This window comes from Epargyreus clarus, unplaced genomic scaffold (genome assembly GCF_041222505.1).
Source record: "Epargyreus clarus isolate Ecla_fem2 unplaced genomic scaffold, WU_Ecla_fem_2.2 ptg000003l, whole genome shotgun sequence".
Taxonomy (NCBI): Eukaryota; Metazoa; Arthropoda; class Insecta; order Lepidoptera; family Hesperiidae; genus Epargyreus; species Epargyreus clarus.
This window is the reverse complement of record NW_027332211.1, coordinates 11243135-11261196: the sequence shown is the minus strand read 5'-3', so window position 1 is coordinate 11261196 and position 18062 is coordinate 11243135. Positions and strand designations below refer to the sequence as shown.

General features: G+C 35.2%; 1 protein-coding gene across 2 annotated transcripts in view; it reads right to left on the bottom strand.

Annotated features, from left to right (window-relative positions):
* dcma (decima) overlaps window positions 1-18062 on the bottom strand; it is a 133220-nt gene that overhangs the window by 4941 nt on the left and 110217 nt on the right. For both annotated transcript variants that reach the window (XM_073088612.1, XM_073088621.1), the window contains 3 exons: window positions 7496-7662; window positions 3576-3709; window positions 2945-3127 (listed from right to left, as the gene is read on the bottom strand). In XM_073088612.1, coding sequence (XP_072944713.1) covers window positions 2945-3127; window positions 3576-3709; window positions 7496-7662 — 484 coding nt within the window. The remainder of the gene's footprint in view (window positions 1-2944; window positions 3128-3575; window positions 3710-7495; window positions 7663-18062) is intronic.

The window sequence follows — 18062 nt, the reverse complement described above, 5'->3', positions numbered from 1 at the left end:
TGATATTCGTTTTAATTTATAAATCGTAAAACAATTTCATACAGGCTCATGGCGAGACTTCATTAGTGCTCTATTTATAAAGGTCAACAAGATACCAAGTATCTAAAAATAATATGCTATTCCGAGGACAGTAAATAACAGCGTCATGGAAGGCGTCCGAATAAGCGGATAATTCCCCGCATTGCGCACTGTACTTAATATCAGGACTGGAGCCAAGTGGAGTTCATGCGTCTCTAATCCCTTTATGTAAATAGACACTTGTCTTGCCTCAAAAGGGAATGACGACTAATTTAGATAATGTAACCAATTGATGCGGCCGAGGCATCTATGTATTGTAGCAACCTTATCCCTTCATTTAAATTTACCCTGCACCTACGTGAATGGTGATTCATTTTATGGAAGAAGCCTACTTTTTAAATCTTGTATTCGAGCTGTAACTTACTTTTTAAAAACAAAATTGAAAATATTACAAAATGCATCTTTACTAAATCAATGACTTGACGCAGTGGTCACAATCCTCTGCTAAGGCATAGAAGGTTCGATATTATGATAGTTCATTTCTAAGCAGATTTGACATGTAACTTGTAATAACTGCAGTAATAAATATTACGACTGAAAAGTACGAATCCTACACAATTTTTATTAAATTAGGTTACAGCGTACTTAACGTTAGAATCTGAGTCAAATAGCGCTCATCATTTGCTAATCCTCTTATGTAAATCAGCATTTGTCTGCCTTCTAATAGAAATGTGAAGAGTGATAATGTAGGCAAATTCTAACAAAAATCAATACAAAGATGATTGAATATTAATAATGGGCTTAATACTATCCCTTCCAAATTGGTTTAAGCCTATGTTTTCTTCTCGACAAATATACTAAATAGGAAATTTAACATAGCTTATATCAAAGCTAGGTTTCAATGGGATCTGCGAGTCGAATGGATTTCAAGCGTCGCTAATCTCTATATGTGAAGCGACACTTGTGTTGCCTGAACGGGAAATAGTCTTGTACGGAGGAGATGAAACGAATGCTCAAAGGCCTTCGACGATGATAACAAATACTTTTCAATCCCACTATCCCTGATAAATTCTAAAAATAAAGTAATCTAAAGATAACGAAATTAATAATCTTTTTTGGTTCATCATCATTAACTTATTACTTTCTCAATGCTGGGTTTGGTCTCGTCTCATAAAGATGACGAACATATTAAAGGACGGTGTTATTACAAATTGCTGGAGTTGATAGAAGTCTACGAGTAAACGCCAAATCTATTTAAAACTCTAAAATTGACTAACTGATAGATAAAAAAATATACAAACCGTTGGGTCTAGAGCCATTTTGCATAAGATCTTTTGTTTTATAGATGAGCAGAAATAATGTTTGAAAATGATTTCTGGAATATATATGTGATTAACTTTGTAGGATAGTATGTATTACCGAGATAGAGTAGGCATTTGTGAGGCATCTAAATCTTAAGATAATGTTGCTAATGTCAGTGTAATCGATGACCTGATTTGAGAAATGGTTCATGCGATTCTAATCTCTTTATGTAAATTGACACTTCTCTCGCTTGTTTCTGAGGTGCGACTCAAAGGGGAATAAGGAATAATTCAAGCAGAGTAAATGGTGCAAAAGCGATTGGAGACGAATTCAGAATCGTGTGATATTTTGGCGTTGATAGCTGCGAAAATGAAGCAAGATATTATGGATTTACGAACGTACATAATGAAGTAGTCAGATCATGAGTATCAACCCAATACGCATTTAAAAGCCTAATGGTTTAAAACTTAAAGTTCGAATCGTACCTCTGTAATTTTTTTAACTGTAAATGAAAATTATGCGAGAAAACTTCCACGTCTGGAAGTTAAAAAAGTTTTGTAGGTGTGTGAAGTACCAAATTGCACAGGGCCAGTGTGCTGGAGTAGAACATCTGTCACTCTGCGAGGAGACCCGCGTCCAGCAGTGGGATGGGATAATAATAGGTCGACCATTATTTCAATTGCTGAGTCTGTTAAATGCGAAAGTCAGATTTTTCCCATCGTGGCTAACTGTAGATTGGTACTTTTTGCATTCTTTTCTCTACGGTGGTTTTCTCCATTCTGCCTTTCATGATTGATATTCTCCAATCTTAGAGCTTTAGACTGGGGCCTAAAATTGAGTTATTGCTGCCTAATAAATAAACATACTAGTATAATAGCATTACTAGCGGTATAATAATACCGTTATAATAATACTTAAGTAATAAAACTCTTAGGTAATAACTATGGAATGCCCTTCAACTAAAAATATAAATCTTTTAACAACTCTTTGGTAACTGCTCGTAATTTAGTATTATAAAACAATCATGTGCTTATATTAGCTGTTACATAATTATAACCTGATTAAAACTTTCTAATAAAAGTTCCTCGAGTATAATTTATTTAGATTAGTTCACTGAAATTTTATGTATGTTATCCTACGCGTAATTTAGGTTAAATTAACTTTCAAACTTTAGATTTTGGGAGTTTGATATTTTGGGACAAAAATAATACTATTACATATGTTTGAATTAAGCATTACATTAATTACATAAATTGCCATTTAGAATAGGCAGTTCTACTGTAGATTTATCACGGATAGGGGTAGCTTCCCTAAAGTCTTCCACTCCCAATCAATTCTATTGAACGTCTTAACACAGGATTGTTATATCGTTAGCGTTGATGCTACCCTAGTCTAGTCTTAAGGAGCAGACTGTGTTCACCTTTAAATATGTTTTGACTATCATCATCATCATCACCGTTATTTAGATTACACTCCTACTGGGCGAACATCACCACACTACTTCAATACTCCATTTACCTTTTTTTTTACTTCATTTACCATTTTACCTCCATTGTTTGTCAAGAGTATATCAATTTGTCATATTTCAAATATAATTTAGATTATGAGACGAGAACTAGTATACCTAAATGAGTCAGGTTTTCTTGCTGGGGCAGGTACTCTTGTATGTCGCCGACTATTCTCGTGATCTCTTGTGTATCCTTGGCGATGCTGCAGAGTTCCTCCTGGTTGAAGTCCGGCGTGATCTGCTTGCACAGTAGGATCTGGCTGATCACGTTACCGAAGTTGGATGGACCGGCTCGGTTCTCTGTAGGGAGAAAAATGGTTCGATTAATCCAGATCATCAAACAGTAACATACTTACTTGGAAAGGACTTCTTATTAGATAAAAGAGGTATGGTAATTTTAGGTTAATAAGACTCGTTTGTTAAGTGTGGATTCCCGATTTTTGCGTTATGGGGATTTTTATGATGGTGCCTTATGATAATTTCATTCATGCTAAAACAAGGTACATTTGAATTTGATTATATATAGATATTATATATAAGATTTTATATGTGGTGCCGGTTTTGAAGACTACATAAAGATGCCATAGGCTACCAGAATACTAGCGAAATAATTCAATCAAGACAGTTTTTATCTCAGACCAGTGGTATAGTGGTGATTACATATGTAGTTGAGCTACGAAGAGCTTTTTATCTCTGTCAAAAACTAGAACGGATCTTGTTGTAAAGAAGTTAATAAAAACTAACTTACCATAGTAAGAAGTCATGTCCATGGGCACGAGCTGCACCAGCCGGTGGCACTTGGCGAGCTCGCGCAGCAGCAACTGCGACATGAAGTACAACAGCACTAGCTGGGGTTGCTCCGCGCACCCTTCGTTAGTTGACCTGACAAATAAATAAATTTAGTTTGCGTTTAACAGCAGTGTTAGCGCTGCTGTGTTTTGGTTTGAAGGGTGTAGTAAGGTAGACATACTTTTCCGAGGCGTTCCAGCTTAGTCCTCAGGGGTAACGGTGCAGCTGTGGCTGACCTTAGGTAGGAATATCTAATCCTATCTGGGGTTCATTACAGATGTCCGTGGGCGGCAGTAGCCACTTACTATCAAGTGGACTGCATGCTCGTCTGCTATTTCTATATTGCAAAAAAACTTTCTGAGTTTGTTATATGAAGTGAAGTAGTAATTTATAAATTGACATAGTCGAAGTACACTGCTCCTATGTCCTATACCCAATAATGGAAAAAGCTGTGCTGGTACTTAATAAGTGTCATTCATATGTAATTTTTTATTTTTATTTTATATAATAAAGGAGTAGCAGACGAGCTTGCAGTCCACCTGATGGTAAGTTGATACTGCCGTTCATGGACATCTGTAATCAACCCCAGATAGGATTAGATATTCCTACCTGAGATCGGCCACAGATGCGCCGCTACTCCTGAGGTCTAAACTGGAACGCCTCGGAAAAGTATGTCGCCCTTACCACACCCTTCAAACCAGAACAAAGCAGCGCTTAACACTGCTGTTATAAGTGTGGCGGTGGTGCCGCCGGAGTCGAACCACAAAGGGTTTTTTCTACCACCTTCAAAATTTGAATTAGACTATCAATATAAAAAGATCCTATACTTATAAATTTACAGTTCTTTATAAAAAATAAAATTAATTAAGTAATTTGAAATATTATGGAAGGTTTTAGCGATTAAATAAGTCATAATAAATTTGTATTTAGAAATTAAGCTAGCGTGGAATGACGACCTCATTGAAGTCATAAAGATATAACTTATAACATAATTTAAAGATGAAGAGTAAATAATAACGTAAGTGTTTTGAAATAAAGTTACTAGCATGCGTGGCAAGTCTCTGAAAGGCTATTTATTAAATATGATCCAGGGTTTAGCGGTTGAAAGCACTTAATATTAAGTTAGGTACACAAAACGGTCCATTAGTTTAGATTTGCTGTTCTTGACAAATAAAGTAGATGAAAGGTTGAAAATTCTATAGCAATTGGTCTTCTTGGCATACAAGGTTGCTTCTGAATCGTCTTTTGAAATGCAAATAATTGGGTTGAGTTTACATAAAGGTCTACGAACGCAATTTATCTTTTGAGTGGTCATTTGTATGATCGAGGTAGTCAAGAAACTCTTCGTTGTTGCTATCCGGAATTTAAAACTAGATTGCTGGCATACTTAAAGTATTAATAGTATTTTACTTTCCATTTCAGATACCTAAGTGTTAAATATTGTAAATATATTCCATTTCGATTCCATTCTAGTTCTAAGGTCTTAAAATTGTCATATTTCCATATCCTTTATACTTGACGTGAGGTCGTAATAAATTAAGTATAACATGCCTAGTACTGAAAAATTGATCAAGAGTCGGCACTGTTAGAGTTAAGCGTTGACTGTAAAACGGTACATATGATTCATAATATTTATTATTAAGAATTAAAATATCTATTAATTAATAAGAAACGTAATAAATTGTATTGTAATATCGACATCGACGTTATTTTGCCTAGGTTCTGTTTTATTATTTTAGTATGGTCTATAAAGGTTCATATCGCGGCGGTAATAAATCTTTGAACGATATGATTTTTTTTATTTAATAAGTTTTCATACACAAAAAAATCAATACAGAAGAGATAGAAATGAAGTACAAAGGATTGCTTATTCCATGGAATAATGGATTTTTATGCAACAACCCTGCTGGAAGAAATTCCATTTTGTAAAGTTATTACTTTTAGAACACTTTTATAATTAATTGTGATCATAAAACAATCAGAAATTTCAATCTTGGTTGAATTTAACCTTTAATAAAATAAATGCGTGAATGGAATTATTTACCTAACGTTTTCTATAATGTTGGGAATCATTTATCTACACGTGAAAGAACATTAATCTAACCCCAACACCGATCTTAGTACCCTTGGGAAGATCTATTTTGCGAATCTGGAACATTTCGGTATACCTAAGCCTTTGTTTCAGACTTTTAATTGTGTCCTCTAAGACTATGCCTTACAATGAATTTTAGGCAATATTTTACCAATTTCCATTAAACGAAAGCTCTTCGATTTCGTCGATTTTATGAAGTTTCGGCAATAGAATACACTATTATTTATTGGATGCCAACAAAATAAGACAAAAAGAGAATAAGAATAATGCCTAACGCAATGACGGTCTAATCGTTCCACCAAGCGATTGCTTCCAGACTACCTACGCTTTGGAAGATACCTGTTATAGGCGCTTTCTACACTCAACCATACAATAGGATTTCCCGTGTCGTAGGTACCAAAGACAAACAAAGCGAATGCTCAAACACATACAACACACACATTCATAACTTCGGTATGTGTCTGACTGGGGACTGAACCTAAAACCCTGTTCGTATTAAACCATTGCAAATAGAACGTACTATATTAATAAATGCTTATGATACTCGAGCTGTATTTTTTTCTATTTTTGTAACTTACACATTCCTATTGAAAACCTACAAAAAGCAAATTATACACTGTTTTCATTCACATTTTTTATAGTTGTTTTATTTTCGAATTCACATCGATTTCACTCGAATAGACGCAAACCATATTTGATTAAAGTGTGAATGTTTGAAGAGTCCGTATGCTACCAAAATGCATTCTTTGTTCAAAAAACTCTATAAAATGAGAATTCATTATCACTATCCCAGCCTTTTATATTTCAATACTGAATAGACCTTTCTCAAACATTGAGTCAATAGCACAAAATACAATTAAGTCCATTATTCTGATGTTGATATACCACCTTTCTATTAATGTATCACTCACTACGTACTTTATTATTTTAGTTCACATTTTATACTACATGCTAGAAATTACATTAAGAGTTAATTATTTTCTAATGCTTTAGATCTTCAAGAACTTACAATTTCATAACAATATCCTATCTATCAATAGTTTTCCCGGTCTTAAGAAATCACCGTCACATCAATCTTCTAGTGAGAAACAGTTTTTATGTTTTGGTAGAAGGGTGTGAATTTTTATTATCATTATAATATAGGAGTAGCAGACGAGCATGCAGTCTACCTGATGTAAAAGTCTGTCTCCCTTACCACACCCATAAAAAAAAACACAGCAGCGCCTAACACTGCTGTTATAAGGTAGAAATAGGTGTGGCGGTGGTACCGCCGGAGTCGAACCACAAAGTGTTCTACCACCTTCAAATGCGGTTGACTTACATATGATGCGCCCATGTTAGTCCCCAGAAGTGGCAACTCATATGTGATCGATATCACGTCTTATGTTGAGATGATTACGGGTATTCAATGGCGGCAGTGATATCGTGAAGTGAGTTTAAAGGTGGTAGAATCATTTATCGTTCGACTTCGGCGGTACCACGCCACACCTATTTCTGCCTAATAACACCAGTGTTAAGTGTTGCTGTGTTTTCGTTTGAACGGTGTGGTAAGGGAGACATACTTTTCCGATTCTTTCCAGCTTAGTGTTCAGGGGTAGCGGCGCATCTCTGGACGGCCTCAGGTTGAAATCTAATCTTATCTGGGGAAGATCACAGATATGGGCGGTAGTAGCCACTGATCATTAGGTAGACTGCATGCTCGTCTGATATTCTTATATTATTAAAAAGTCTGCATGCTTGTTACTTCAATCTTACAAAAAACGTACAATGTATTTCTAAGAACTCACTTCTTACACGTAGGCAGAACTAGCTGACTGGTTTGCTTGGTGGCCTCGACACAGGCGCGGCGCAGTCGACGCACGCGTTCCCGCAGCTCCGGGCAGTCGTGCGGCTGCCCGATGTGGATCAGCAGGTCACGGAACAGCGCCAGTTGCACGTTGATCTCCGTTATCAGCTGCAACAAGGATCTCGTTAGTACCACGAAGGTTCCAACTGGTTTCAGAGAAGCTTACGTCACGTCACTATTTCTGCCCTATAACAATAGTATGGTGCTTTGCCGCAATCGACTTCTATTAAGATATCTTTCAATCAGGATTGAATGTAAATTGGGCTGCGTGTTTATTCACTAAAAATATTTTTTTGTGCTAAGGAAGCAGCTTTTACTAATAACAAATCCTGTCTATATTACCTGATGTAAAGTGGACATTGTATCCAAATTAATATAGGTTTGATTTATCTGTTGTAGAATACTGTTACATTGCTATCTGTATGCGTAGTAAGAAATAAGGCATCAAAAGTTATTACTAAAAATAACATAGGATAGCGAAGATCGTAAGGTTAAAGTTAACTTCATATTTTACTTGCTTGCTCTAGTTATAATTCAACTTTTTCTATTTTAGCAACGTTGTTATTACAGTAAATAACGCATAAGTAGAGAAAATTATGTTTTCTTAATACGTTGTTTGTTTGCTTAATAACAGCGCCTGTATTAGACGCTGGGGACTATATTTATCACAATTCACGCTCACTTGATTACGGTTCGTAATCAATTTCGTGTGTAGACGTAGAAATCGAGTGAAAAAATGTAATGACGTGGTTGCGTTTAGATAAATTGCGGAGAACTCACTAATTACCCGGCGGAGTTCAACCGCAGGACCCGGGGCCAGCGATTGAAATTGATTTATTGCCTCCTTCCACGTTTTTACACGGGAAACGAACCATTTTTTCTAGCCACAGAACAGATGCCAGACGTTCATAGCAATATTGAGAACGTTACGTAAGTTAGTGAAAGAACTCTTTCGAGAACAGCTGTCGATTTGAAGAATCTAATTGCTGTAACTAACATATGTTGTTGATATTATGGAATCTGGAATTATAAACAGTACGTATTATTACGTACGTAGGTATTGTGAAAATTTAGCGACGCTTTTAAAAGGCAGTACGTATATTAGAGCCTAAATAACCTTTCCAACAAATCGTGAACGTGAACGTGTTTGAAAGCGGGACATAGTCACAAAATTTATTGTTCTTATACACATTGCAGTTTAAAAAACATATTTTCAAGATTTAATAAGTAATAAGATAATGCCATGTAAGTATATACGTAAAATATCGATTGCAATTACCCCAGTTTTCTAGGTAATCATTGTAAAAGTTTCGTACATTGGCAGGCAAAATCCGTTAACCGCATGCAAGCTAGGGCATCATAGCACAAATATTATTGCCAGTTCAAGGGTTTCCCAAAGTTATTTAATAAAGCAACGGTCGTACGCAAAAATTATGATTCCGAGAGCCATTCATCACGTCACTACATCAAGTTCGGCATCACTCTCGGGGTAAATAGGATTTTTTGTAGCAAACGTTTCAGTCTATGTCAGTGCAAGGGAAGGTTTTCTGTTATAGAAAATTATTAGCTGACCTAACTGATATATAGCTCTATTTCTTCATGTCAGACTTCTATGAAAATATGAAAAGGCAGGTTTTACTAAGGCTTTGTGATACGTGGTACACTGATTGATGGTGTAGTTAATGTTTTGTTGATTTGTATGCATGCAATTTGTATGCTAATAATGTATGTAATATAAAAAGAATCCGTAATGGTCCTCGTTACGGATTCTTTTTATATTTATGGATTATATAATCACTACATTTTGTATGCTTATAAAATTATCCTCATTACCAGACATCAGAACTTAAAAAATGTTTCTAAAACTTTTGTCTGCCAGCATAGGCTATGCTTAAATTATATGAACGGGACTATAGTGTAATAAAAGTAGCTGTTACGAAGGTATAGATAATTTCGAGACTGAAATTATATGCTACTATAAACTTATAAGTAGGTCTAGATAAAAAGAATTTAATTGCTATATATTACTGCAACATAAAAACAACTTGTTTCAATAAAAAAAAACAATTAAAGAATGAGAATAAATAATAAAATAGGAAATCCATTTAGTTTTATCCCACCCGTGACGACAAAGTTGGATGGGTCCCCAAAACTAAGAACAATTTTCTGATGTAAAAACTTTACCAACTTCTGCGTAGTTTGTATCTACGAGTTCAGTTGGAGTATAAAATGAATTTTATATTATCTTTTTAGTTCTATCCATACTTCGAGTTATTATATTAAAATTTGCATTACCACTCCTATAGAAATAAAAGTTGAGAACTTATTATAACTTTGGTATTATTGTAATTTTTCAATTGGCATGGAAATGGTTATTATTGTAGGTAAGGTTAACTAACTTAAAACACTTCATCCAAGTCTGTATTTTTCCACATACTTCAAGTGAAATAAAGCTTGCTTATCACCGCTATTAAGGAAGTACGTGTGATAATGTTCAACCACAATTATAAATCATCTTATTATAATTCATAATAGATCATTTTAAACCAAATTAGTCAAAGTATTTCTGTCTATTAACAATAGTGTTAAGCGCTGCTGTGTTCTGGTTTAAAGCGCAAGGGATACTTTTCCGAGGCGTTCCAGCTTAGTCCTCAGAGGTAGCGGTGCATATGTGGCTTCCTTATGAAATCATCATTAATATCTAATCCTATCTGGGGTTTATTACAGATGTCCATGGGCGGCAGTAGCCACTCACTATCAGGTGGACTGCATGCTCGTCTGCTACTCTTATATTATAAAAAAAATCGAACAACTTTGGTTGAACTGTACTATAGAATTAAATTGCAACTGCCAAACATATCTTCTATGTCTTCCACTTGGCATGGAATCAAGAATGGTTCTAGGTATAGTCGCTTTTATTACAAAATACCAATGTGCGGTTAAAAGCTATTGTACTGGAGCACTGTTGAAGTGCTTTGGTGGAGTCTTAAAGAATTTATTAAATGTTAACTGTCTTTCGACTTTTTGAAGTGAAAATTTCTTTAGCAGGGTTGTGCACTTTTGTGATGGGTAAAAAATGTTTAACTCGTGTCAGGACACGTGTCCTGATCGAAATTCGTAAGACGGCAAAGCAAAAATCAAGATGTCCTCCGGTGTCAGCAAAGAAAAAATATGTCAATGGTTGTCACTTTCATTTTTTATTTATTATATTTTATTATTCAGATTAGGTTTCGAAAGTTTTCACTTCTGCTGGCACTCTCCGGGAGTGCCAGCAGAAGTGAAAACGCAACCCTTATTTTTTACTAAGGAATCCTTAATATTTTTAGGATCAAATGTATCTCCGTGATGTTCTCCATTTTGAGTAAACGCCTTTTTCCAATCAGACCAGTAGCTTTTGAATTTAAGTCATACAGACAGTTACTTGATAAATAAGAACATTGAAACATTAAATGTTTTCATCGTGAATATAGGAGCTTAGTAATGACAGTTATGTTGAAATGGCATTACATTAAATGTATTTATATCAATGCATTGAGGTATTCTAGTTAATATCTATGCTAAAGAAACTGGTAATAGATTTGTATTCTTTCAGCGCTTCGATACTAAGTCTCTTTCATTGAAATAAATGTAAACGTGAAAGCTTTTCTATCGATGTCTGAGATCTAAGATGAAAATATAATAAGGTAAAAATATATTTATATGACTGGAAAAACAGCTTACAAATATCACAGCATTTCATCGTAAATCTTTCAAATATTATGAAATAATATATTACACGGTAAAGCGGGCATAATGACCCAGTTATTAATTTAGCAATTAATTTAATACATGGTACGATTAAACGCGAGTATAATAGGAAAATACAACACAATAGGTGTAGGAAATACAATGTTGTTGATATTCAGTTTTTATTTATTTAAAGGTACAAAGGTAATGGTAAGGTATTTTACATTTCATTTGTTAATGTAAAAAAAAATACGGCTATGAATTAAATCAGCATTGAATAACGGTTTTATTTCGGTTTGAGTGATGTGCTAAGATCGCTTAGACAGATACAGGAAAGCAATCAAAGAATGTATTATAGAACAGAAAGAAATATGCCTAAATACAAACCAACATCTATTCTCGCCTATATTTTGGCATATCTCAAAGGTCAAAGAAACCACTCTCTAAAATCAACTTGTATGTATGGCCGATGCAGCGATGTTCGGCTTCTTAAAAGTTGCAACAAAAATACTTTTAATACCTGCGAAAGGTTACTTCATGGCATTTTCCTCTATTTTCTTTATTTAAAACTGAAATGTTCAATAGAAACAGTGTAACAGAAATAAGTCTGCAAGCCAGGGTGGGAAATAGGAAGTGTAAATCTATCTGCAGTATTGACGATGAGTTTCAAAGAGAAATGCGCGACGTGTCGTTTTCCTGTTTTATTTACTTGAAGGCACCATTACAAAATATGACTGGAATATTTACTTACATCGGAAATGTATTGTTCGTTTCTATTGCTTTTTAATTTTGTTTGTTAAAACAATAACCGTTAACGAAAACTTTAATGCTGGGTTTACAGTTACATTGAGAAATCTATTTACCATTATTATCATTATTTATTTTATTTATTTTTAAAGTTCATACGCTCATATGAATACTTACGGTACGCGAGCTATGCTGGGCGTGGTGGTTTGAAAATAATTATTTAAATAGTATCGTCGTGCTGATTCCTAAAATCAAACTGAAGCTTATTATGTGCACCTAACCCGACTATATCTTCCTATTATACCCGTATTAGTACATTATCATAGTACCATTTTTGTAAGATTAAATTTTTATTTTTGTTTTGCTTGCTTAGACTTTAGCGATTAATTCGCCTTTTTTACTTACACAATTTTTAAATTTTATACTTTTAAAATTGTATGATGTACGATAAAGAGTATTAATAATCATGGTATTAAAACTAGCGCACAAAACGAAAGAAAGTGAATCTCTCAACGATAACTGAGTAGCGCTTAAGTAGTTGGATTCTAGCTCTTGAATCGTATTATCCGAGTTTCTTGCCGGGACAATGCCATGCCGTTTGCTTTTAATAAGCAAAATGGAGTAACGAGGGATGACTGGAACGAGTTCTTATAGACACATGCTTCAGTAACGTTTTGTTGATGCTTGAAATGTTGCCGTAAACACTTGTTTGTACCTAATAATAAATTTTTTTTTTTTTTTTTTTTTTTTTTTTTTTTTATAATATAAGGGTATCAGACGAGCATGCAGTCCACCTGATGGTAAGTGGCTACTGCCGCCCATGGACATCTGTAATGAACCCCAGATAGGATTAGTTATTCCTACCTGAGGTTGGCCACAGATGCGCCGCTACCCCTGAGGACTAAGCTGGAACGCCTCGGAAAAGTCTGTCTCCCTTACCACACCCTTCAAACCGGAACACAGCAGCGCCTAACACTGCTGTTATTAGGTAGAAATAGGTGTGGCGGTGGTGCCGCCGGAGTCGAACCACAAAGGGTTCTACCACCTTCACAAATTATAAAACATCTGAGAACTCGAACGCTTCGCGTGAACATACTGTGACAGTTTCAATATAAAACGTGTTACTGCGTCTGGTAGACCTAACAGAGCAATATAATAGCATGCATATACCTATTATAAAACCCGTACTTAAAAACGTTTGAAGAAAGCACGCACATAAAGCAAAACTGTAACTTTACTGGCGTGAATTAAAGATATCGTATTGAAAATTTAATAATCAGATTTAAAAAAAGATACTGTAGCTTTGTATTAGTGAAAGATCATTAAATCATATCTATGCGCATTGGCTCTTCTATCCAAACGAAGTCACAGTATCACATCTATTTAGTTCTTTATAATATCGACATCAGATGAAGGTATTAAACAATAACAACAAAGCAACAGTATTTTTATTACGCTTGTCCATCACGCGGAATATTTCATGAGTCTCATTGCTTGAAACATGATTATAACTTATAAGCGTTTTTGTACAAACAACTGATATATTCTTTCTATTCTGCGACTATTGCGCAGCGACCTACACGGCATAATAGACAGCTTTAAAATTGCAAGAGTGCATATTCATTGCCGCCAGTCACATTCAAAGGACTTTGAATACAGACTTTTAATATACTGCATACTTCCATTTGGAATTCAAATATCTTTAAAGTTTTATAAAGAAAGAAGTTATTAGTATAAAGTGGTTCAGTGACACGTAGTATTTTTATGCTGGAATTATAATGGTAATAATATGTATTCACGAGCTGTGCCCCTCGTTTACTTTGAAGATTTTATATGATTTTTTGCGCGAAACCCTCATTTTGTTTCCAAAATAAAATAAATTTAAATTACTCCTTTTAATATCAGAAAAATGGTAAATGAAAGTCTCATAAGAATCGGTCCATATGTTTCAGAGATAAGTCGGAACAAACAGACAGAGAGCCAAAAAAAAAAATTGAATAATTGTTAAAAAATTGAATAATTGTTTTTTTTTTATATAAGTACCGTATTTTCTTTCATATTTGCATATTTGTCATATTTGCATTTAGTAAAAAGCTGTTTTATTTTCACAGGCATAACGAACGGCCACTTCAGCTTTTTTTATTTGTATAGAGTATAGAATCCTGCATAACCCTATGGGTCTTCCGACGTCACAAATTTAAACAACGTCAAGCGCGGTCAGGTGCTATATGGGAGATGGCTAATGGCTTGATTTGATGCGCGCGATGTGGTTGTTGACCACATTAAGCCATTAATTCTATTTGTTACGAGTATATTTAGAACACAGTGGTTAAATCATGCCGAAGGTAGAGTGGTTTAAAATACATGGCTTGGCCATTACCGGCACAATTCGAGTTGGAACCTTTGTAGTTTGACTTTGACAGTACCATCGCCATCTCTATTCCTACATAACAAAAAAAATTCTAAGTGCAACTATGTTATGATATAAGGATGTGGTAAGACTTTCTTTTACGAGGCGTTTCAACTTAGTCCTCTAAGTTAGCAACGCGTCAGTGGTCGACTTTAGGTAAGACTCTAATCTTATGCTCTCTGAGATTGATTATCGACGATCATGGGAATCAGAGGCCGCTTTTCGGTGTGGGCTGCAAGCTATTTCGAAACTTCTATCCTAAAAAATACATCTTGGACCAGTCCTCATTGCAGCAGTTTCGTAGTATATTTGAGACCTACTCCAGTCCTATAAAAAGACGCAGACAACCACGTAAGCTCATAGATTAGAACTCACATCATTTAATGTATTTCCTATACAAGTCTACACTTTGTAGGCGAGGCGTTATGTATTTTAATAATTATTGATTTATGTATTTTATTCATATATTGGTTTATTTTAGTTAGCGCAGCAAGCGACTGTATAGGTTTTAATGCGTTATGGTTTCTTTAATATAATGGAGTGCGCTAGAAGGTTCATATGTATAATTTTCTTCTGAGTCATTTCCCTCGTACGCGTTCCATTTCAACCAAACCTTAGATTTATTTATCCCTATAACCTATATACTTTTTCTCATAGAAAGAAATGCCGACGCATTTTGCATATTCCTGAAATTATGGCATTATTCCGTTCGTGCAGGACTATGTCGATGTTCAGACACAGGCCAATTAAATTTCATTGGCGAATGCGGCGCAGGCTGCCAAAAGGGAATTGCACCGCGGAATATGAACGAAATTTGGCCAAACGCACCGCTGTTCCAGCCTGACCAATGCATTATTTGACAAACAAAGCTAATGTGATTTGCAGAGTTCGTGGACTGGATTTCCACGTTATTGTGACCTGAATTGTCATCATGGTTGTTGTGCCAGGTCTCGGGGTCGATTATATCTTTGTTTTTTTAATTTGATTCGTAAATTATTGTGTCTGTGACATTCACAATCCAAAATGTTGAATAAATGTCTGCAAAGTGCCCTTAGACATAGTATAGTTGTATGATCATAAACTATTGCGAGTAACAATTTTAAAACTTAATTTCGTGGAACTATTACTATATCATACAAAGTTTAAACTCGATTACGACGATTAGAAATCACATAATTTCCTGTACTTCCTATCATCATCATCATCATCATCAACCCATTACTGTCCCACTGCTGGGCACGGGTCTCCTCTCAGAATGAGAAGGATTAGGCCATAGTCCACCACGCTGGCCAAGTGCGTATTGGTAGACTTCACATACCTTTAAGATTTTTTATAAATCTCTCAGGTATGCAGGTTTCCTCACGATGTTTTCCTTCACCGTTTAAGCAAGTGATAATTAATTTCTAATACGCACATGAATTTGAAAATCAGAGGTGCGTGCCTGGGATTTGAACCTCGGACCCCTCGATCGAGAGGCCGCGTTTCTTAACCACCAGGCTATCACTTCCTATACGAGACTATATTTCTCATAGAAAGAAATGCCGACGCATTTTGCATATTCCTGAAATTATGGCATTATTCCGTTCGTGCAGGCTTATATCGATGTTCTGACACAGGCCAATTAAATTTCATTGGCGAATGCGGAGCAGGCTGCCAAAAGGGAATTGCACCGCGGAATATGAACGAAATTTGGCCAAACGCACCGCTGTTCCAGCCTGACCAATGCTTTATTTGGCAAACAAAGCTAATGTGATTTGCAGTGTTCGTGGACTGGATTTCCACGTAAAATTATGACCTGAATTGTCATCATGGTTGTTGTGCCAGGTCTCGGGTTTGATTTTAGATCTATAAAATTTAATTTCGTTGAATTATTACTATATCATACAGAGTTTACACTGAACTATGGTATTAATATAATATAAATAGGCTTTATTACAAATGTCACGTATAATGGGTGTTGAGGTTTTAAACGAACGTCCCTACAGGACCGGCCTGTGAATTTGGATTCGTGTGTTAACTCCCTAGAGGAAGTAATTAATTAGATTCCTAGTAATCCCAAGAACTTCTAAGTATATTTTTGCGGTCACGTTTACGAATTACCTACATGATATTTTTTCCTATACCGATACAATCAATCGTGTTAATACACCAATATCTACTAAATATTTGGGTGTCGGTTTCAATAATTATATTCGAATGTAATACATATTGAAATTAGGAGTCTACTACATTACTTTGTCTATGGTTGATTTTGGAAGTCTATTGTTTAGAAATATAATACAAATTACACCAATAGCCTTTGGCTTTCAGAAAATTACGGCTAAAGCCCAGTTGTTTGCGTTCAAACAAATGTTTAAATTGTTACAAATTTCACATTATACAATTATTTTTCTAAACTTCGATACAAATACAAACAAGAGAATTGTTATAAAAGCCGACTGCTTGAAAATATAGCCTATATCGCTCCCAGTAATTAGACGAATGCAACGACACATCATATGTTAAAATTAAATCAAAAACCTCTATATATGTATGTTAAAATCGGTCAAGCCGTTTGGGCTGCAGTGCGTTACAAAGAATTACAAATACATACCATCAATCAGCCTTTAATAGTCCACTGCTGGACATAGGCCTCCCCTAACTCCCCTATACAAATATATACATACGCTCGAAAAACATTACCTTCCTTAGTCAGGAAAAATACAGATAATTCTTATAAAAGAAATTTTCATTTTTTTTATATTTGCTTGAGAAATCGCTCTGAATTTCTGGCATTGCGTCAATGTGATGTGAACCGAAGATTAATTAAAACACAGTTATATGCATCACTGGCTGGGAAAAGAGAATCGCAGTGGAAATCACAAAGAGGATTTTTGGCTCCTGCTTCAAAACTCAACGCGGTTTTATTTTACGCGATAAAGACTTTTACTTGCGATGCGGCTTTATATAATGCTATTATTCTATTGCTATTTTTTTATTATGTCTATATTTTTATAAGAAGTAGCAACGTAGAATGAAGTCCACCTGATAAATAAACAAATAAACGCTTTCTACCCTCACAGCCCCAAACTGATATCGAGGGTGCCATGGACATACACAAAGACCAATACACAAACACCTAGACCCAGAACAGGCATCTAAATTCATCATTCAGATATCTGTCTGGCCGGGGATCGAACCCGGAACCTTTTGCGCTTCAGACCGGTATCATCATCACCCATTGACATCTGTAACCAACTCTTTATCAAACCAACGTCCTATTTAAAGCCACTTACAGATGCGTCACCATTCTTTAGCACAAATTTTAATAGTTAAAAAGTACAAAGAAAAGAAGGGTACTCGAAATTTATTTGCTCAAACAAGTATTTTTATACGTACTCCTAGGCTATACTTGTGGTAGGTCCCCACATTTTTTTATTTATTTGTCATGACTTCGCTAAACGAATGTTGTTTATACAGTACCAAGTGGTCTAAGTAATGCTGATATTTTGATATTTGGACGGACGGACAAAACAAAAAGGGTAGAATTTTTCAAATTTGGTAATATAATGGTATAAATTGGAATAAAAGCCTTTTATAGCAAACGAACGTTTGGCGGCTGGTCGCGGTGGTGACTGTAATAGAC